Source organism: Olea europaea, chromosome 7 (assembly GCF_002742605.1).
Source record: "Olea europaea var. sylvestris chromosome 7, O_europaea_v1, whole genome shotgun sequence".
NCBI lineage: Eukaryota > Viridiplantae > Streptophyta > Magnoliopsida > Lamiales > Oleaceae > Olea > Olea europaea.
In genome coordinates, this window is record NC_036243.1 from 23,842,800 (window position 1) to 23,864,564 (window position 21,765).

The following is a 21,765-nucleotide window of genomic DNA, read 5'->3' on the forward strand; positions in this document are numbered from 1 at the left end:
CTCTACCCTTCGTGCAACTAATCTATATGCTAACGTCAAGAAGTGCTCTTTCTTCACCGACACAGTCGTTTTTCTGGGGTTCATTGTTTCTTCGACAGGGGTATCCGCTGACCCTGCTAAGGTTCAGGCGATTATTGACTGGCCTGAGCCCAAAGTTATTCATGACGTCAGGAGCTTTCACGGCTTAGCTACATTTTACCGTCGCTTTATTAAGGGGTTTAGCACTATTATGGCGCCTATTACGGAGTGCATGAAGAAAGGGGAGTTTCATTGGACACGAGAGGCGGCTAAGGTCTTTAAGTTAGTCAAGAAGCGAATGACGGAGGCCCGTGTCATGCGTCTTCTCGATTTTTTCAAAGTCTTTGAAGTTGAATGTGACGCCTCCGGGGTAGGTATAGGCGGAGTCTTAAGTCAGGATTGTCACCCTGTTGTCTATTTCAGTGAGAAGTTAAACGAGGCCAAATAGCGATACTCAACTTATGATAAGGAACTGTATGCAGTGGTCCAGGCTTTGCGTCATTGGCGCCACTATTTGTTACCCCAGGAATTTGTCCTTTATTCGGATCACGAGGCCCTCCGTTACCTCAACTCCTAGAAAAGATTAAGTTCTAGGCATGGTCGTTGGGTCGAATATTAACATGCCTATTAATTTGTTTTAAAACACAAGAAGGGCGTAGAGAACCAAGCAGCTGATGCGTTAAGTCGTCGTGTCTCCCTTTTGTCGATCATGAGTGTCAATGTCATCGCTTTTAAAAGATTTAAGGAGGATTACGAGGCGTGTCCCGATTTTAAAGATATCTTTCTCGATTTACAAAGAGGACAATCAAGCGCCACAGATGGCTTCCGACTTGAGGAGGGTTATCTCTTTAGAGCCAATAAATTGTGCATCTCTCGAATTTCAGTGCGAGATTTCATTGTGTGGAAAATTCATGCGGGAGGGTTAGCCGGTCATTTTGGACGTGATAAGACCATAGAGGAAGTTGAACGTCAATTCTATTGGCCTAGCTTGAAGAAAGACGTGGCTTAAATTGTTAGTACTTGTAACACTTGTCAATTGAGTAAGAAGAAGAAGCAGAACACAGGTCTATACACTCCTCTCCCTGTCTCTAATTGTCCTTGGCAAGATGTTAGTATGGATTTTGTGTTAGGACTTCCACGCACCCCAAAGAAGCATGACTCCATTTTTGTGGTTGTCGATTGCTTCTCAAAAATGGCTCATTTTATCCCCTGTAGCAAGACATCGGATGAGTCCAAGGTTGCTCTGTTATTCTTTAATGAAATTGTCAAATTGTATGGGCTTCCCAAGACCATCGTGTCTGATAGGGACGTTCGTTTCACTAGCCATTTTTGGGGAACTTTGTGGCGCAAGATGGGTACCAAATTAAAATTTTCTACGGCCTACCACCCTCAGACTGACGGTCAAACTGAAGTAGTTAATTGAAGTCTTGGTAACCTATTACGTTGTCTGGTCTGGGAAAACTTTCGAAATTGGGATTTGATCCTTCCTGTAGCTCAAATTGCGTACAATAGCTCTATAAATCGTTCACTAGGTATGAGTCCATTTGAAGCCGTTCATGGATACAAGCCTAGGAAATCGTTAGACTTCATCCCTATGTTCCCACAGGCTAGAGTGTCAGTATCAGCCGAAGCATTTGCACAATATCTTCGTGACTTACATATTGAGATCAATAAACAACTTGAAGCTAGTAATGCAAAATATAAACTCCAAGCTGATTTACACAAACGACATATTGAGTTTAACATTGGGGATTACGTTATGGTTCGCATTAGGCCAGAGCGGCATCTACATGGACCCGCCTCTAAATTGCAAGCTCGTAGTGCTGGTCCTTTTAAAATTTTAAAGCAGGTTGGTCCAAATGCATATATTGTTGACATTCCACCACACCTTGGTTATCACTCTACTTTCAATGTTGAGGACCTTGTAACTTATAAAGGTCATTTCATTCCCTCAGATGATCCTCTGTCATCTCCTATTGTGGACCTTGACCCTGATTCTTTGACCCCTTCTAACCTACTACCACCTCTCACAGCACACAAAGAAAAAATTGATGCTATTTTAGATGAAGAAACTGTTTTCACTAATGATGGTGAGGTTCAGCGCTTCCTTGATCGTTGGGTTGGTCGACCAGATTGTGCCTGTGCATGGATCTCCAGGGAGACACTACAGCAATTGGATCCAGATTTGTTAGAATTTTATCGGAGTCAGCAGGATCTTCATTAGCCCAGATCGCCTCCCATCCACCCGAGAGGAGTTGGTGAGGACACGAGGTTCAGACCGCCACTGACGCATTTCTACAGACGTCGGAAGAAGCTTGTCCAGCCACTCGGCCTATGGTTGGGAGATTGACGGATGCCTATGGTGATATAGCCACTCGACAGGGTTTCTCTCCCACCCCGGGAGAATTGATGAGGACATCCCAGTCTAGTTTTAATTATTTTAGTTGGGCTTAGGTTATTTTATTTTTATGAACTTGTGTATTGGGCTTGGCCCTAGATTTGCAGTATTTTTCAGTATTTAAATCTATTTTACATTGTTATTTTTCAGTTGATGAATTTGATTAAATAATAAAGTGGCTGTAGCCGTTTTCCTCCCTTCTTTCCCCCGCCTCTGTTCTTCTTCTTCTCCCCCCTTCCCCCATCTCTTCTTGTTATATTTATTGAATTATTCACCCTACATCAAAAGGCTTGAAGAATTATTCTGCAAAGGAACTCACAAATCCATATAAACCATAAAGGGAAAACAATAAATAAGTTTCTACCTTCTCTCGAAGAATATTTGTTTGTTATTTTTGTACTTGCTGTATGCATTCTATTTGGAAGAAATTGATTCCTAAGTCTACGAAGGTTTCCCTCTAAGGATGGTCGCTGGTTGAATGATCAAGATTTTGTCTTGAAATAACATGTTTACTGCATTTATGTTATGCACTTTATTTGATGAAGTTATATTTTGTTTTCCAATTGCTGCAGATGCATTTAGGGGAATATTCAAAAGAAACCACATAGATAAACAAAGGACGTTGCCTAGGATTTATATTTATGGGTTCTCGAAAGCTCAGGATCCAGAATTTGACTTTCACGAGGTATACTTCTTTTTCCGCTATCTGAGTAACCTGAATCTGGATTTCTAGTTTATACGAGTTCTTCGTGTATCAGTTTATAATATAATCATTTTTTTCCATGCTATTCCATAATCAGCGAATTAGAATTGCACTGTCTGAGGTTGGTTTTGAGGTAGAAATGCGCAGGGTTCGGCTTGTAGCTCCTGGAAAATGGATGTTGTGTGCATCATTTATACTACCTGAGAGAGTGGCATATGCAAAAACAGATTCAATATTGTAAACAGGAGCAACAACGTTGTATATAACTTTCATTTATAGAACAAATTATTGTTTCTTTTATTGTCTCTAGAGCAACCGCTATGTTGGGGATTATCATGGCGTCTGAAAGTGCTTCTATAATAATTAAAATATAAGAAAAACTGGAAATAAATACACCATTTATCTCTCATCAACTTCCTATCAATTTTTATTTTCAAGAGATCAATCCATATCAATAAAATTTCCACTTGGAAAAATCTCCCATCAAAATTTTTAGATCAGTTTACTGATAACAAAATCCCTATATTAAGCAAGAATCCTTTTGATACCATGAATCTTCATTGCATTACATGTTATAATTATATGTATGTTACATTCAAGTAATCGAGTCAATTTATGTTACCTTTAGACACAGGTTGTTTTGTAATCACATTGAGATGATGTGCTTTATATGTCGCTATAAATAAATAAAAATCACACCCAGGTGGTTTAGTTTAAATATAAATAGAAAACTCATGACTATAGAAGGGAACGAATAGTAATTACATCATTGTTCACAATTAAACCATTAAACCAACGGAAAATTTTATTCGTACATAATTATTGTACATAATGATGTCCATAATGTGATGTGACAATCATTCGGTTGTTCATGTGCAAATGTGAGATTTGAATTAAATATTGGATCTAGTATCACGTATAATTATGGACATCATTATATAAACAATTATGTACATATAACACTTTCCTAAACCAACATACCATTTACAAAATATTGCTAGCATAAATAGTGAGAACAACAACTTAATAAAGTTACAATTAACCAAAGAACTTGCAAAAAGAAAACTTAGTAACATCATAAATTATTCACTTGATTGGCATTGTTGACGTTAATAGAGTCGGCCACGAGAATCAAGAGATCTTTTTCGTTGGTGACTTGAATTTCGGATGACTGAATAAGGCGGTCACAATCGACAAGCAATTGTACGTACATGAAAACAACAATTTATGACAATACACAACAAGGATGAAAACGATTTTCAATTATGATCACAATCACTAAAACTTGAAACACAAAAATAATTGAAAACATTCTATGATTGTTGTGAAATCACGTTTTGGTGCCAATGAAATATATTTGACACTAATTTTATTCCATGGAGCCCAACAAAGGGGAAGACGGTCACTTTTATATTAAGCCTTTATTTGTTAGGGATTAAAATTATAGTAAATTTTGATAAAAGTTGATAAAATGTATAGTTAAAAAATTGTGAATTTTATAAAATATGTGATTAAAATTAATTATTAATTTTAATTTAAATTAAAATTTTTATCAAAAGATTGACAGGGATAGGTTAGGTGAACGACAAAAATTAATAGCATATTTCCTCCAAAAAAAAATGTAAAAATACCCATTTCCATTTCTCTTCGTTTTTCCCCCAAGTCAAAATCCCATCTCTCTTCCCTTCAAAAAACCAGTAAACTCACACCGTAGGCAACGCAGTCACAATACCTAACCCTAGCACTTCCAAAAATGCAACACCCTTCGCCGGACTCCGACATGCCACCGCTCGCCTCCATCAAGGTCCGCTCCTCCTCCCCGCGCTTCCCTCCTCCCACCACTCCTTTATCCACTGAAACTCCTACGGCCAATGCCCAGCGGAAGATCGGCATCGCTGTTGATCTTAGTGATGAGTCTGCTTTTGCTGTTAAGTGGGCTGTACATAACTATCTCCGTCCTGGAGATGCTGTTGTGCTCGTCCATGTTCGGCCCACTTCGGTTCTTTACGGGGCTGATTGGGGGTCCGTTGATTTATCCATTGTTGATACTGAAAATGAGGAGTCCCAGCGGAAGCTTGAAGATGATTTTGATACTTTTACTACTACGAAGTCGACTGATCTGGCACAACCGCTCGTGGAGGCTCAAATTCCATTCAAAATTCATATTGTGAAAGATCATGACATGAGAGAGAGGCTCTGTTTGGAAGTTGAGAGGCTTGGTCTCAGTACGGTAATTATGGGGAGCCGTGGATTTGGTGCCATCAAGAGAGGGAGCGATGGGAGGCTTGGCAGTGTCAGTGATTACTGCGTGAGGCATTGTGTATGCCCTGTTGTTGTTGTTAGATATCCGGACGAGAAAGACAGTGCTGACGGTGGAGAGCCAGTGGTATCTGTAGCTACTGTAGCCAAGGAGGATGAGGAGGAGCAAGAGTATCATGACGCTTCTGATGATCGCAAGGGTCAGCTTTTTTATAACTTATTCGAATGCATTTTCTTCTTCCTTGTATTTTTTGAGCATTTGTCTTTAAGGTGGGCATAGTCAATTTGAAGTCTTTGTGATAGATAAATTATTAGGATTTATAAAGCTTAATCAGAGGCTTAAATCCTAGGATTTATAAAGCTTAAGCAGAGGCTTGTGAGGATTTATTGCCTAATATAAAAGGATAAATGGTGTTTATATGTTCCGTTTAGAAATCGGCAATAAAGTTGGCTGCATAATTTGGATAGCTATAACAGTGAACAATAGGATAGACAAGGAATAGTTATTGAAGGTTGACAATCGTTTTTTAGATTCTTTAATTTATTGTCATTCTGGGTTAAAAGGTGTCTTGCGCTCTTTATTATGTACTAAATTTATTGCCCTCTTGTAAAATCTGAATCAAGAATGTTGCTAGATGTTTGTTGTGAATTTGTTGTTCCATTCGCTTGCCCCAGATAGGTTGCTGATGAGCTAAATCTTGTAGCATATCTAATTCACCTGTCTATTTGTGAGGATTTAGCACAGTCCTGTTGAATATAGAGCAGATCAATGTGAATATGAGTTCATTTTTTCCAAGTTTTAGTTCCGAGTTCTACATAGACAAATTTGTCAAGATAAATACACTATCCAAACCACAGAATTGGGTTTGGAAATAAAGTTATTCCTATGTGAATGAATTTCTTTGTAAATTCCATTTTCCGAATACTCATAACAACCTCTAAATTTTTGTGTAACTCTTTCCTTCTTCTTTGGTATTATGAATGATGTCAGGGCAGCTTGTTCACCACTCATTTCTTTCTATTTATGGTTTAACCGTATATAAAAACTTTCCAAACATGTCGCAAATGTCGAAAGGTTTGAATTGACTCTCTCGCTGAAAGAGCAAAGGCAAGATCAATTGTTGAGTAAATTATCTACATCAATATATATTAATGAAATAATGGTTTCAAATCTGAAACAGTGAGTAATAGATTCTATAATTTGATGTTTAGGTAAAAAAGAAACTTATACTTTCAGTATTGCACTGACTAATAATGTGATGATGCTTTCACTAATTTTTGATTATCTCCCTTCATTTTCTTTTTAGACTATCCACAAATAATGATTTCTAGCTATAATAGAAATTTATTTCCAAATATGCCGTTTAAGCAAGACTGATAAGGATTCTTGGTTAAGTGAAAAATGAACTGTTACATTAAAATGTCTGTTGTATGTTCAATGTTTACCCTAAGCAGCACCGATATGTATCTAAGGTTGGATACTCTTCGGTACGTATTGGATACAATTTTTAATTATTTTATGTTTCAAAATTTACGAATTGGATACGTATCAAAATTTTGATACATATCCGATACATTAGGATACGTGAGGAAGAATGTAATTGATTTTATACTCTTTTAAAACTCATTGTTATAGACTATAGATTGAAATTTATATTTTATTTTATTGAATATTAATAATATTCATTAGAACTACATAATTAGAGATTTAAATTAATTAAAAACTAGACTTTTTATTGAAAATACACAATATTATTTAATATTTCAATACATGTGAAACTGTGTTAACAATCGACGAATATATTTTTATTATTGAAAACAGATTGTAACTAGTATTAAATAATTGAAGTACTTATTCTTTTGTGCACTCCATGAGAAGGAATAGCTTCACAAGGAACTAGAGAATTGATTTTCATTTATAGCAATCTGAATCATTTATCAAGAAAATTAGATCTCTATTTAAAAGGAAAATTCAAAATGTAGGACATTGTCGGAGACTCGTTTGATACCCTTGAAGTTGTTGGACAGCTTGTTGTTGCTAATCTATTATTAGATGTGCCAAAGTTGAAGAGTTTTATTTTTAATGATAAAGAAGAAGCTGATGATGAAGAAATTGAAATTGGGATTATTATAAAATGTTTTAGTATTATGCTTTTGTTTTAATTTTTTTTATATTAATGAAATTATGTTAAATTTTATAACACGTATCCTAACTTTTTTTTTAAAAAAAAAAGTCGTATCAACCTACCCTATCGTATCATATTCGAATTACATATTCATATCTGTATCCGTGTCCGTATCTGTGCTTCTTTGCTTTTACCTAAATCTCCATATTTATTTAATCCAAGACATTCTACCTTGAGTTCTATATGTTGGAATAGAGACTCATCCATTCAGCTGATTCTTTTTGCTCCGGATATAATAATTATGACTTGAATGCATTCATAGTAAGTGAATTTACGATGAAAATAATCTTTGAACTTTTGTCTTGGTGTTCAAAATTGGATTGCACAAGCTTTGCTATCCTTAGTAGGTGCTCTATGTAGAAGCTAGTACCGTAATGCAACTAGATTGTGAAAGTTAAGTGTTGTTCTTTGAAAGAAAGAGTCATAGCTGGTGGCAACTTCATCTAAGACTGGACGATCATGAAACAATAACAACAACAAATTAATCCTTGTTTCCATTAAATTGACATTGGATAATTGAATATTTATATTTCCCTTAGGCAAAGAATCACAATACGTATGGAAATATTTCAAATTATTTTCAACCTCACCATATTATGTTAAGATGAGTTTCTTTATGTCTGTGCAAAACATGCTCCAACCACCCAAATCGTTATTTCCTTACTTCATTGTCAATTCCTGTCACATCCATTTGGTAGCAAAAATTAACGTTCCATTATTTTATTATATCTTGTTCCGTATTAACAGATATAAGATGCCAAGATACAGAAAGAAATTCAGATTGATGAATTTTTGATGAATCATAGAACTGGAAGCTAGGTGCATTTCTCATCTCTTCAAGTTTTCCACTTGCCAGAATGTATGGTGGAATTGGAGTTGTATTCCCTTTTTCTTTGTATGAATTCTAGCATCCTCCGTATAAGAATCATTGTTATTGTTGTCGTATTTTCAGCGAGGCAGGTATCCTTACTTGGTCATCTCTTTCCAACTCCTGGAAGGAAAACCAGAAATGGCACTAGTATGCTTGTTTTTGCTGGTGCGAAGGTGGCCACAATTGTTGGATCTGGTTTTCCCCTTATAAAGAAAATTACCTATAATATTATTCAATCTTTTCTTTCTTTGAGTGGGGTGTAGGAATTAGAGGGGACCACTGTCTCTGCTAACCGTGTACATCCTCTCCTATTGATTAGCAAGTTTCTATACTGAGAGTCTCAGACAATTAGAAGATACAATTAGTTTTGACTAAGAGCTTTTATTGTGATTACACATACCAGCCCCAATTTTTATTTTTATTTTTTTACTTTTATTATATTTTCATTATTATTTTTTTTCTGATGATGTTTTCTTCAAGGAAAATGTTACTTATAGTCTCCAACATTTGATAGGTCATATGCAAATAAAAATGCCATAGTTCATATCTTTCTATTCCCCTTTCTTCTACGTGAATTTGTGTTTTTATGAAGCGAACACATGTATGCATGCATGTACCGATATGCATGGCTGTTTTTGCTTGGTATAGTGCAGACTGTTGGCATCTTTAAAATCTTCCCGTGTGTTTTGAATTACTTAAGAATTAGTATTTAATCTAGATATGAAGTTTTCAGCTCCGCTGTAGTTTATTGCAAAGAAGCATCAAAGATTACTTAAGATCAATGGATATCTTTGCCAAACAAATTGTCTTGTAGCACAGAGGTAATCAGCTCATCTTTTAGATTTGTTTCTTCAAATTGTCATCAATCTTTGAAACTAATGGTTCATAGATTAGTGATCCTCGTAAGTTGATCATCGATGAGTCCTAACTGCATATCTTAACTCCTACTTACTATATATACTTGTAAGATGGTGTGTAATTAGTATGTAACTTTGACTCTATTTTATTTTATGAGTGTCTTATCTTAGAATTGTTTTAGTAGAAAGATGGTGCCTGTATAACAAATTAGGACACAAAATCATAATGAGACAACATTGTAACTACTGAAGGTATCCTGTCATGACCGTTATGGCTGATATATAGTGTTGGAGAAGGGCAATTTAGTTGACAAGGCTTCAACTTGAATTTTTTTTCGCCATATCAACTCATTTGGAGATTAAGTAATGATGGCGGGTGCAAATTCGCCCTAGTTTTGGGAATATAATGAGGACTAATAATGCTTAAATATGTGGAGACTCTATATGCTTCCGTGGAAAAATATTATTCTTTCGCTTTCGCTTTGTATATAGGTGACACAAATATCATCTATATATATATTTCAATGTTTTTCTGGATCATTTATCAGTCATATACATGTCAACATGTCTGATAAGGAAGTCAGATCTGGTTCTCTTAATTTGCGCCACAGTTTGCTTCAAATCTCTGCCTGCTTATTGCATACTATATGGTCCTTTAGAGATTCCACTTATTAAGTTATTCTTGAGTAAATTGTATTAATTTGAACCCCCTGAGGTGAAAAATAGAAAAGCGAGAGAACACATTTTATTGCCCATTTTCTTTCTGCTCATGCAAAATGTTACTGCCGCTGTTTTTGGGTTTCCTTTTGTTTTATTATTAGATTGTATATGCTTTTCAGTAATCTTATTTTATGATTAATTTTTGTGACAGATTCCTAACTTAAACAAGGGAGGTGTCGAGGCGGTTCTCTTTCTTGGCTGCAGGTATTGTATTTTATGTTTGACTCTAATATAAATTGTCTATTTATGAGTTTGACTTATATCGATTTAGAATGTCCAGCATCCCCAGCTGGACATAGTCACACTCGAAACGTCAAACTCACTGTAACTTCCATATATTTGTTGCACCAGAGGTGTTTGCAAAATTTTCTGACGATTCTCTCCTTTGCAGTATTGAAATGGAGAAGGCATTGCAGGCTACAAACTATATATTTCAGTTTTATGTGAATCAACCTGGTTTCTCGATTGTGGATTATGCCATGTATATGAACATTTGTTGCTTTACAAACTTATCATAATCATCTTTTCGCATATATTGCTACTTGTTATCTTGATGGTGGTGGGTTCTGAAACAGCATTAAGAGTTAGTTATTTACCCTTCGCTTCGTATAGATCTTTGCAATGTGTGTGCACTTCTCTTTTAAATTTAGCTGAGTATTTACTATTAATTACATAAGTTGTTCCCTTAATGCACATTATGTTTGAGATTGTTTTGGTCACACTGAGCTGGGGGATTGATTGCATTTGCCGTCTGGAAGTGAATTTATATCTTTTGCCAATTGAAGTTAGGTCTTCACATAGACATGTACATATATGAGCATATTTTTGGCAAAGTGGAAATTATAATTTAAGCGGGTTAAACATATTTTATATTTACAGGACTTTCCACTTACTATTCACATATTAAATGAAACCTATCGCTTTTAAGTACTTAAAAGCACTATCAATGTATATTGAAATAGCATGCGTCTGTGATGCAATTTAACAGGGGGACGCTAAAGAATACTGAATTTTTAGGTTAGAGATTGACTTTTTGGACCTTAATTGATTGAGCACGCTAATCGAGTCATATTTTTGTGTGTGTTATATATCTACTATTTGATGGTGAAATAATTAACAAGAAAATCCTTGTGCTTGATGCACGAGCCTGTTTGGTTTGAATTAAAATTTGATTTTAATTTAAGTCAAAGTCAAATAATTAATATCAATTACATCTTTCATAGATCTAACAATTTTTCAACTATACATTTCAAAAATTTCTATAACAATTTACTAAAAAGAAAAAAAAAATATGATTTTAATTTCTACCAGAAGATTTTCGAAGATACAAGTAATCATGAAGTGCTAGCATCTGTACCCCACGGTGATAAGTGGTTTCAAATTGTTGGGTAATTGTTGGACAAAGGCTGTTTACCTTGATCATCACAAGTAGATTCTTTTGCCTCGCAGGGTATTAAGGCCGGCTTGTGTTCAAGTTGGCTTGCTATAATGAGTGAAATATGTCATTTTCAATAGGAAAAAAAAGAAAAAGAAAGAAAGAAAAAATTGACGAGCTACAAGTGGTTCGACTCAACTCGCCCCATTTAATACGATTGCTTGCATTTCAAATTCTTGGGGGTGACTATTTATAAACGAAACACTTGGGTTGCCCTATTGGTGTCTTTCATCAATATGGTTTAAATAACTTTTAATAACACTTCAATTATATGAACGGCGCATAAAAAGCTATAGGGCCACAAGTTTCTACTTGGTTTATTGAGCATGAATGGTATGGTCCCCATGGCCTGCTTTCTTGGCCTCATCTTTCCCATCACCATCTATTATTACACAATCCTTCCAGCCAACCACGTTGGACAAATGCTCATTAAAATCGTCGCACCGCTCATAATATCTTTGTTTACAACCGTAGAAACAACAGGTGGGGGAATCTTGTAGCGTATGAAACCATGCTGTAATTCATCAACGTGGCACGATTACAAATTGACAGCAAATATATTCCTTTATAGGTTTTCTTGAACGTGTCTTTGAAGTTTTGAGGTAAGCACGTGTTGGAGAAACAGAGATTGGAAATAAGAACATATTTATTATTCGATTAGGCCAATATGCTTATTAGTGAAGAATCTCTTTCTCATTATACTGAACAACCGCACAATAATATATGAGTTTAAAGATATGGAAAAATATGGAAGAAAAGTTAAAAGAAGTAAGGCAATTTAAAGCATGAAGTTTTCAATTACTAGTGTATGTAACAATAAACTACGATTACATATTAGGTGATTTGTCCAGTGAAAATGAATACTGAAGAACTGCACAGTAATTTACATAAAAACAGACCAGATGCTGGTAAAATACTTTAAGAAACAAGGAATCCAATCTCATCAACTGCAATTTTTTTTTTTATTTCAAAGTGATTTGTCCATTGGACTTACTAGAAAAATAAGAAGAAAAATACTAAAAATTCAAAATTCAAGAAATTTAATCTCTACTGAGTTTACTGAGGCCTGTGATCATAGCAGATGATTCAATTTCTTGCTGGAATTTTCTGAGTGATCCTATGATTGCTGCTCTTCTTGATTTCATCTTCTCCGTCTGATCTTCATTAACGGCCTTTCCTGATGGAATAAATGCATTTTCTCTTTGTAACTTCAATGGTCTAAAGGAAATTGATGAGGAAGAACCATTATTCTGATCTGTTAATTCTCCTGATGCTGCAGCTTTAGGGTAAAATTGTGATGAACAACAACCATCCTCATCCTGTATAATTGAAAAAAAAAAAAAAAAATATTAGTTCATGATAAAATTTTCGATCAAATTTCAAGTTAGACAGAGAAACGTAAACTACTGACCTCGGATTCAAAAGGGCTGTCTCGAATTCTTTTCAATGAAGTAGAAGACAAATTATCCTCGATGCCTGAAGAACTCTGTGCAGGAGCTGCTGCAGGTGGAGAGAATGGTGTAGAACTAGAATTTGACAATGGAACCACTTGATTCTCTCCTTCTTCTTCATCATCATCGTCATTCTCTAGGTTTCCACTATAATATTCTCCATCATCATCTTCACTTTCTTGGAGAACAGCACAATCTTCATCTTCTTCATGATTTGCTTGTCTTCTTCGGCTTCCACCATTTTCGCCGTGGGCACAAACATGGCAGATTGAAACTGTGGGCCCGAACTTCAGTCCTGAGGCTCTCCACGAGGTCGAAGATTGACAGACATGGCAAAGAAGGTTTCTTGAATGCTTTGCGACCAGAAAATTTGCACTATGAACTTTTTCGTCGCAGTTCCAGCACAGACTTGCTTGATCAGACTCGCAGTACATTCTTGCTGGGTTGCTGCATAATTCACAACCCCTTTTCGACATTTTGAAATTGAATGGAGTTTTTGGTTTGTTTGTACATGTGCAGTAAAGGTTTGGGCTCTGCAGCCTCTTATACTGAAATTTTTGGGTTAACGAAAAGTTGAAACAGCGACAACTTGCACCCACTTTTCTTTTTGACATTTTTCTCTTATATTATTTAGAGCCTCTTTGGAAGTGATTTTCAGAATTGATTTTTTGACCGTTAGGAGAAAAGTGGGGTCCACCTGTGAGAGAAGAAGTCAAATATGACTGCTGGAATAGTAAAATAACGGTCAAAAAATCAATTTTTTGGATGAAAAAATCGGACCAAACATGCCTTTATTATCTTTTATAGATAAAAGAAGATGACCACATTGGACACACAAAGTACTTTGTTGTCAACATATTTGATAATTGTTATCGGGCTCGAAATGCGTTGTCTGAATGGCGTGTTAGTTTTAAACGTTTTTCAAAGTAAGTTTGTCCCGACTCAATCAAGTTTCAATAACTGAAACTATCTAATTCTCTATTTGATGGGATTAAAGTGAGATTTTTAGCAAATTTTAATAAAAATTAATGAACTATGCGATTAAAAAGTTGTGAATTTTACAAAATATATAATAAAAATTAATTAATTATTTTGATTTAAATTTAAATTTAAATTTGAATCTAAGAATACATATAGTTTATAAACTAATCAAACATAATTATTATTTATACATTTCTTAAGATCCACTTATCAATCTATAAAAGGCTATACGAAACATACGCTAAATTCTTTTTAGATCATCATGTGATCCTTGTGCGAATATTTAAATTTAATTTTTGGGTACTAAGTCAAGTTCGGAAAAATTTTGATTGGTGTACGGGGTCAGTTCTATAAAATTTTCACAAATTCCTCACATGATGCGGGGCTTGCCTCATTAAAAAGTTATCCCAACAATTTTCACCCTCATGTTTGTGTGTATTCGATAAGAGTTCTGTAGAACCCCTATCTGGTAACCTAATACGGCCAGTTGGAAAACGATACTAACTACGTAAGGTTGGATACACGAGTCACATAACGGTTTAATGGAGATTTGCGGTGTTGGAAATTGGTTTCACGTCGCAATAGTAAAAGGTCGAAGACTAAATTGGAATCAACTTACTATTCGAATAATAAATTTCTGTGAATAAAGTATGTCGAGAGACAACTCAGGGTGGGCAAATGTAGTCCAAGTAATTGATATAGTTCTGTGGGCGGATCAGTAAATATCACGTTGTTGAGGTGTCACCACCGCAGAAGGGAAACTAGATTCTCCCCAAAAGTGCCTACGTAGCAGCGTATGATCCATAAAAAGGATCGACCCATGTGATATGCATCAGATCCTGGATTAAATATCCGTCTTTAAATATGGATCCACCACCACATATTTACCTATAAAAGTGGTGTGGAATATTTTTGCCTAATTGTTGATAAAAAATGAATAATATTTTTTAAAATTTTATTTCCAAAATTGGCACTATTTTGGGGATTTTTGTGCATCTTGAAGCCAATTTTTGTATGAATGAGAGGGATTGATATTCGAGTGTTCTTTAAGCTGGAGTTTGTTAGTCAATTGGAGATTTTATTTTATTTTTATTTTTTTAGCTTTTGAGAGACCCGATTTCAGATGTTCTTTCAATACGAGAAGTTATATTTTAGGAGACATTTTCTTTCAATTTTTAAAAGTTTAAAATGGAATTTTGGGATACTGATTTTATGGTGCAATGTTTCAAAGTTAGTGCATTAAGCCCTACATGCAAAAAATGAAATTCTGGACAAGTATCACAAGAACACTAACTTCATAGATTTTGAAATAGGTGACGTAATTATGACTTTCAACATAATGATACTTCAGGGAAGTCTCTATAGCTGGCCCGAAACATTCTCTTGATTTCGATAGGCCTCTGCAACTGAGACCTAAATATTCGTTCTTAATACATGGGAGCAAGATGGAATCCTTGTCAAGATAGATGTGACATCTAGTTGAACCATAATAATTTTTGTACGTGACACTAAACTTTTTCACTTTTCGGAATATCTCTCTATTTCATTATATTAAAGTCAATGAATTAGTAAATGTAATTGAAAGAATGTCCTTCAATCAATATCATAAGAATTGAATTACACTGGTCCAAAATGCAATATTATTATATGCAAGAAACCAAAAATTTAGATATCGTTAAAATAATTCAGAATTAAATAGTTCATCCTCAATCGATGAAATTGTGGGATCAATTTAATCTACTTGAGCACGTGATAACATTCAATAATAAATTAAAGGAAGCGAAAGAAGGAAATATATGTGATTATACTGATAAAAAAAAGTAAATTTTTGAACATGATCAACTATACTGTTTAGTCGGACACACTTTTACTATAGAAGTGTAGAAAAAGGGGTTCTCCTCTTTGCCGAAATGGCCTCACAACAGCCCACAATTTGATTGTGTGGGGATGAGAAAAAAAGAGATTTTGTGTGGATACAAAGTGAGAATAGGGTGATGCTTTGCCAAAGTAAAATATGTGGAGGCGTGTTCTTTTACCTTTAAAGGATACCAGGTTCGAAAAGGGATTTTTAGGGGTTGGGATGGATAGCTTGATCCACATACAACGATGAAATTTTCTTTATACGTGTTTGTAACAATTATGGTGAAAAATATAAACAAGAGAGTTGCCTGGAAACCACCAAAAGTTGTGCAAAATAGATTCTACATTGTGTAATTCATGGCCACAAATTTGATTCGGGAGATACAACTTTAGCATGCTCCAATCGATCCAAGTATTTAGGTCAAGATTCTATGCAAACCCAGGTCGAATCATTTCTTTTTCTCTCTGTCTATGTATACTTTATAAATGGTTTGAGGATATGGTGAGTCCAAATTTTAAGATTTGGGACCTATTTGTACTTTTTATGAAGATTAGAGACATTCGTACTTTTTCTTCTTTATTCTAAAGTTAGGGTTAAATCCATTTATGACCACTGTACGTTATACTTAGGGTCACCATGATCACCGAATTTGACACTGTCGTTTACACTTAGTGTCACCATGGTCACTCACATTGTTTTTGATTTACCATGACTATCTGACTTCATATAACGTTTCAGTCAAGCCACCCTATTATTATGACAATAAAAAAAAATAAAAAATACACACATTAAAAAAAATCACACGTAATTGTTATTGCAACAACAAAAAAGAAAGAAAGAAAAAAAAAACCACACACACACAACATGGTAACCATTACAAAAACTTAAAAAAAAAAAGAAAAAAAAAATATGAAAACAGATATAAATTAACAAGGGAAAAGGTTTTGATGCAATTGCCGTCTTTGGAATTGGATTTGGAAAAAATTCAAGTATTGAAGTTTGTATATACCATGACACTAATGGTGGTGTAAGAGAAAACCTAGGCCCCTATTCCCCTACAGTAATATTGGCTAGGGATTCAACATGCTGTATTCCCTACTATGACATGTTAAGTTATCACGTTGAATATAATTAATAATATTAAGAACAAAGATTTTGTAACATGTTTATTTATTGTCATTTCTTTTTAATACCAAATATAAAATGTAGCCTTAGTACATTTTTTTAACCGTGGTTGATTGGTAAACAAAATCTTTGTGTGGACTTGTGAAATACTTGGAAGAAACTCCATATAGGAGTTTAGTAGTAGATTTCACTATCAAAAGCATGTATGACTATAGTTTATAAATAAGTCAAACTTACATGCAAATGTCCAACACATTTTTGTATTATTTAAGGTGCCAGTCAAGTTGGTTACCCCTGATAGTCAAAGTTTGTTAAATCAACGGAGACTTATGTTTTTTAATCAACGCATAATGAAAATATTTTGTTGCGAATGATCAAGATATTGATGAATTTTTCGTATCTTTTTTTCACCTTTCTACTACTTATCCCCTGCAATAGGTGATATGGTGTGTTGATGAGATCAATGGTTTGTTTTTATTAAAGGGTAACTTGTTATTTTAGTGATGTAGGACGAAAACGTGAATAATAATGAATGATTCTTCTTTGAAATACACGAACGAGGGTTGCTTGAATTTCGCTCGAATAAACGTGAGAAACGTTGGAATCCACCAATTAAATGGAAAACTGAAATATTATTAATCCAAAAATGTTTTTAGGATTTTCAAATTCTTAATAAATATTTAAAGAGTTAAAATGAATCCCAATCGAAACGAAGCACCAATTTGATGGACAAATCTCAATAAAACTCAAAAATTTGCTACAAGGACGAAAATTTCCTTAAATTGAATCAAAACAAAAAATTGTTAAAACAGACCCCAAACCATGAAATTTGACCCTGAAAGGTCTACGATGTTGGTCAAAGGCCAATTGTCATCCAGTAAAATTGTAGAGAATCGAAAAAGGCTCCCGAGTTGTACTCGCTCGAGTAAATATGACATTTGAGCTGAAAGTTATATGTAATTTTGTGATTTCAACCGATTAATGATTTTACTTTTAACCGTTCCACATTATTTAGTCATTAGGATTTTTTTCTGCAAAATTTTAATATTTAAGGAATAAATAGGGCTTTTATAGTAGGTCGATTATTTATTACATCAAAATATTTATTGGAAATTTTCAAATTTAATTCTCGTTATTTTATACTTTAAATCAACGAGTCAAAACTCTCGATATTCATGCATTAATCAATAAGACCTCGATGCCTAATTTTTTGATATTCTTTGAAATCAACATATACTGAAAGGTTATCATGTAGCGATAATTAATTGAAATCTACAAGGTTTGATTGCATGATCGTTTATTGTTTTACGCTTCTGCGTATTTAACTCTTCTTAAAAATAAAAATAAAAATAAAGATTTGTTCCACTAACAGTGTTGTTCAGATTGCAGCATGTACACATATTCATTATCTTGCTTCCAGCACAGTTATTGTTACTCCATTTTGAGTGATGCGTCTCTCTCCACTCGTTGATGTTTCCGTTTCAGTGCAACTTCTCTCCACGAAAAAACCAGGCTCTTTGGGTTGTGGCAATGCTTCGCCCTCTTTGCTCAACATGACAACAACAGATGCCATTGTTGGCCTGTCTTGTGATAGTTTTTGAACACACAGTAGACTGACATGAATACATCTAAGAACTTGAGATTCAACGAACGATAGTTCAGAAATGTGTTCGACCAGTTCCAATGCCTTGCCTTCTTTGAATAACAACCATGCCTGAAAAAGAAATAGATGCAAGTTAATCATCTGAATAGAAAGATAGGATAAGATTGCATCATATGACTTACATGGCCTAAAAGATTATGATGATGGTCGGGATGATGAAATGATCGATTCTTTTTGCCACTCACTATTTCCAACAAAAGCACTCCAAAACTAAAGACGTCTGATTTCACTGAATATTTCCCATCAACAGCATATTCAGGCGACATATAGCCACTGCATAAATATAACATTAGCTTTGAGAAATAGTCTTATATGCATTGCTCAAAAGAGTAATATTGATTAACTAGTAGAACTCACTATGTTCCGATAACTCGCTTGGTCTTGATTTCTGTTAGATCTTCATCGAAACTTCTTGCTATGCCAAAGTCAGAAATTTTGGGGTTCAAATCACAGTCTAGCAAAATGTTGCTGGCTTTGAGATCTCTATGAATAATTCTTAATCTAGAATCCTGGTGAAGGTAAAGAAGTCCTCTCGATATGCCCATAGCAACTTCGAAGCGCTTCTGCCATGTAAGTAATGCTTTTCTATCCTGATCTGAAACATATTAATCTAGCTTAGCTGACACTAACTATTATTTTATAATTATGAAAGTTATCTTATTAGTCATCCGTAGAAGAGTAAGAGAAGAAGATTGACCAAAAATGAAATAATCCAAACTTTTGTTGGGCATATACTCATAAATAAGCATCCTTTCATCTCCTTCAAAGCAACATCCCAAAAGCCTCACAAGATTACGATGTTGAAGTTTGGCAATTAGCATTACTTCATTCTTAAACTCTTGAATTCCTTGTCCAGAATTCTTTGAAAGTCTTTTTACTGCAACTTGTTGCCCTGTTGATAATGTACCCTGTAGATTGTTTAACGACTCTTTCATATGGACAGTGCTCAAATTTTTTCCTACAGGTAAAAATCATCATTCATAACTTGGTGTTTCTTACCTTGTACACGATTCCAAAACCGCCTTCTCCAATCATATTTGTTAAAGAGAAGTTCCTCGTTGCAGTAGTTATTATATTCAGATCAAACAATGGCAGCTCTATATCTTTTCCCTTGTTCTCGGATGCTGTAAATGAGTCGAATAATGATAAATGGCAAACTAGTTAACTCAATTGCCGATGAAAGATGGTATAATTTTTTGCTATAAAAGTAATACTACAAGTTTGCATACCTCGTTTCCTTTTGCTCTTCTGGATAAGACACCAGAGCATGAAGCAGAGGATAAGAATTCCAGAAAGTGATGATACCCCAGTAATGAGCACCAATTTCGTCTTTTTACTGTGTCCTGAATGTCAAAGAGTTAATTAATTATGGGCATTTACCATATGAATGTACCTAGATGTTAATAATAGCTTGATCATCTGTCCACGATACAAAAACAACTTAATTGCACCCGTAGATAAATAGAACTCCTGATAAGATTGTCTGGATTCCTGGCAGAAATTAGCATTATGAGAAATCTGACAACAGAAAAGTAATTAGTTAATATGATGTGTACTTACCAAGTTCTGAGGCAGGCATTCGTATATAGATATCTTGCTCATTATCTTCTGAAAATTCTCGAATATCAATCAGATCCCCGAACCACATGAAACAGCCTCCACTACCTTTACGAATATCTGAATTTGCATATGCTATACAATTGCAGTTCTTCCAGCATTCTGCCTCACATTCCTCTAGACTCAAGCTTTCGTTCAAAGAAAACTGCAGGAGATCAGGTAATTTAACACTTCTGAGCTTTACAAATCCTTCTCCCTGATGGCAACTCAAGGGAATTCTCCTCACACATCCAGTCCACCAACGAAGGACATCCCATTCTCTCTTAGATTTAGGAACAAATCCGTGTAAACACTCACAAATTGGTCTGCTGCTGATTTTGCAAATTCCATTAGCACCACAAACTCCATATTCATCGCAAGGATCATTTTGTGAAGAATACAGTGTGGTCCATGAGGAATCCCCTTTGTTAAGTACCAAACGCTGAAGCAAACCTGATTGATTTACTGCGAGCCTGGTGATAATTGAATCATCACTGACCTCAGACTTATAGTACAGATCTTCTTTATCATAAACGAAAATTACTTTGAAAAGTATGTTTGATGGGACACCGGTACCACTAAATCGAATTCCATTCCAGGGCCCTGTCCTGAAAATCTTTTCTGATCCCTTCCGAAGAACAAATTGAGGCATCCCAAGATGATCAATTCTGTAAGTGATGTCTCCAGGGGAGGGGTCACTGTTACCTTTCCATGACGTTAAATACCTGTTTGCTCCGGTGCTCAAGTTCCATCCCATTTTCATTCCTGGTAAAAGTGTGTCAGATGGGAAATCAAAGCTCTGCCATATATGGTTTTCTGTATTGTCATCCTTCCTTTTGAGGACAAGGTTGCCGGATTCTAATAGCTGTGCAACTGACGCTGGTTCTATTCTCGAAGAATTTGATGACCATACAACGCCTGTAGTAGCATTCAGGAGAACAAGATCTCCATCAGGGCTAATAGTTAGAACTCCAGATGAATTCCCTAATGGATTTTCCCTATTTGCAACCCACACGATGACTTCCGGAAATTTTTTGTACCATATTCCTATGTACCATTTGCTCGAATTACTGGGTGAAAAGAAGCCTAATTCAAAGCTTTGGCCTAAGGATACCAGAGTCTTGCCATTGGTGATGGTTGCATTTGAGGTTAAAATATCAAGAGCACTGCAGAACTTCAAAAGTAAAGACAAGAAAACAGTGTGAAAGAATAGGGAAGGATGTATCTTCATTGGCTTGTATGACATAGCTTGTGCAGACCCTTCACTCTGTCTTATTTTGACATTACTGGTAACTATATTTATAGCCGTGTCCATTGCGAAAGAAGACTTTGTCCAGTATTATAAGTCAATGCTCGAAATAAAACTTGGAGCACTTAATAGCACAAGTCAAATGAGTGGAACGAGACATCATTTTCCGAAGTAAAGGGGACGTTGGACTAATTCCTTAAAAAATATCATTCAGAATTCTACAAGCACAAGTACTTTTGACTTATTCTTTTCCTGTAATACCCATGCTATACTAACATTTTAGAGCAAAGAAGAAAAATAATCCTCCTGCTTCTCACCTACATTACTACAACCACCGTCTTCATAATTTTAACTAGGCCTAGGTAATTCATTTCCTCGTTTGTCACCTATGT

The 21,765-nt window shown here is 35.1% G+C and overlaps 4 protein-coding genes across 11 annotated transcripts in view; 2 read left to right on the plus strand and 2 right to left on the minus strand.

Moving 5' to 3' along the window:
* Window positions 1-3,419, plus strand: part of LOC111397513 (tRNA (guanine(37)-N1)-methyltransferase 1) — a 12,182-nt gene extending 8,763 nt beyond the window's left edge. Inside the window, exons 8-9 of the mRNA XM_023024480.1 lie at window positions 2,989-3,101; window positions 3,217-3,419. Coding sequence (XP_022880248.1) covers window positions 2,989-3,101; window positions 3,217-3,360 — 257 coding nt within the window. The 3' untranslated portion in view covers window positions 3,361-3,419. The remainder of the gene's footprint in view (window positions 1-2,988; window positions 3,102-3,216) is intronic.
* LOC111397514 (zinc finger protein CONSTANS-LIKE 4-like) lies at window positions 1,942-13,475 on the minus strand. Of its 2 annotated transcripts, XM_023024482.1 has the most exons (3): window positions 12,859-13,475; window positions 12,721-12,766; window positions 1,942-2,084 (listed from the first exon to the last, which is right to left on the minus strand). In XM_023024482.1, the coding sequence occupies exons 1-3, from the start codon at window positions 13,372-13,374 to the stop codon at window positions 1,957-1,959; spliced, it is 690 nt and encodes a 229-aa protein (XP_022880250.1). In that variant the 5' UTR covers window positions 13,375-13,475; the 3' UTR covers window positions 1,942-1,956. The 2 variants fall into 2 exon arrangements, with proteins under 2 accessions (XP_022880250.1, XP_022880249.1); XM_023024481.1 differs by lacking the exon at window positions 1,942-2,084 and having other exon boundaries at window positions 12,388-12,766; window positions 12,859-13,440.
* LOC111397515 (universal stress protein PHOS34-like) lies at window positions 4,741-10,634 on the plus strand. Of its 6 annotated transcripts, none has more exons than XM_023024485.1 (5): window positions 4,741-5,578; window positions 8,312-8,423; window positions 8,517-9,256; window positions 10,164-10,216; window positions 10,404-10,634. In XM_023024485.1, exons 1-2 carry the CDS (start codon window positions 4,873-4,875, stop codon window positions 8,347-8,349), a joined length of 744 nt encoding a protein of 247 aa, XP_022880253.1. In that variant the 5' UTR covers window positions 4,741-4,872; the 3' UTR covers window positions 8,350-8,423; window positions 8,517-9,256; window positions 10,164-10,216; window positions 10,404-10,634. The 6 variants fall into 6 exon arrangements, with proteins under 6 accessions (XP_022880253.1, XP_022880252.1, XP_022880255.1 ...); XM_023024484.1 differs by having other exon boundaries at window positions 8,312-8,383; XM_023024487.1 differs by having other exon boundaries at window positions 8,312-8,383; window positions 9,169-9,256.
* Window positions 13,476-18,064: 4,589 nt separating the features above from the next.
* Window positions 18,065-21,379, minus strand: LOC111397516 (G-type lectin S-receptor-like serine/threonine-protein kinase SD1-1). 2 transcript variants are annotated; one of them, XM_023024490.1, is made up of 7 exons: window positions 20,089-21,379; window positions 19,758-19,871; window positions 19,528-19,652; window positions 19,226-19,436; window positions 18,886-19,123; window positions 18,651-18,801; window positions 18,065-18,579 (listed from the first exon to the last, which is right to left on the minus strand). In XM_023024490.1, exons 1-7 carry the CDS (start codon window positions 21,368-21,370, stop codon window positions 18,271-18,273), a joined length of 2,430 nt encoding a protein of 809 aa, XP_022880258.1. In that variant the 5' UTR covers window positions 21,371-21,379; the 3' UTR covers window positions 18,065-18,270. The 2 variants fall into 2 exon arrangements, with proteins under 2 accessions (XP_022880258.1, XP_022880259.1); XM_023024491.1 differs by lacking the exons at window positions 19,758-19,871; window positions 20,089-21,379 and having other exon boundaries at window positions 19,226-19,420; window positions 19,528-19,641.
* Window positions 21,380-21,765: the final 386 nt, after the last annotated feature.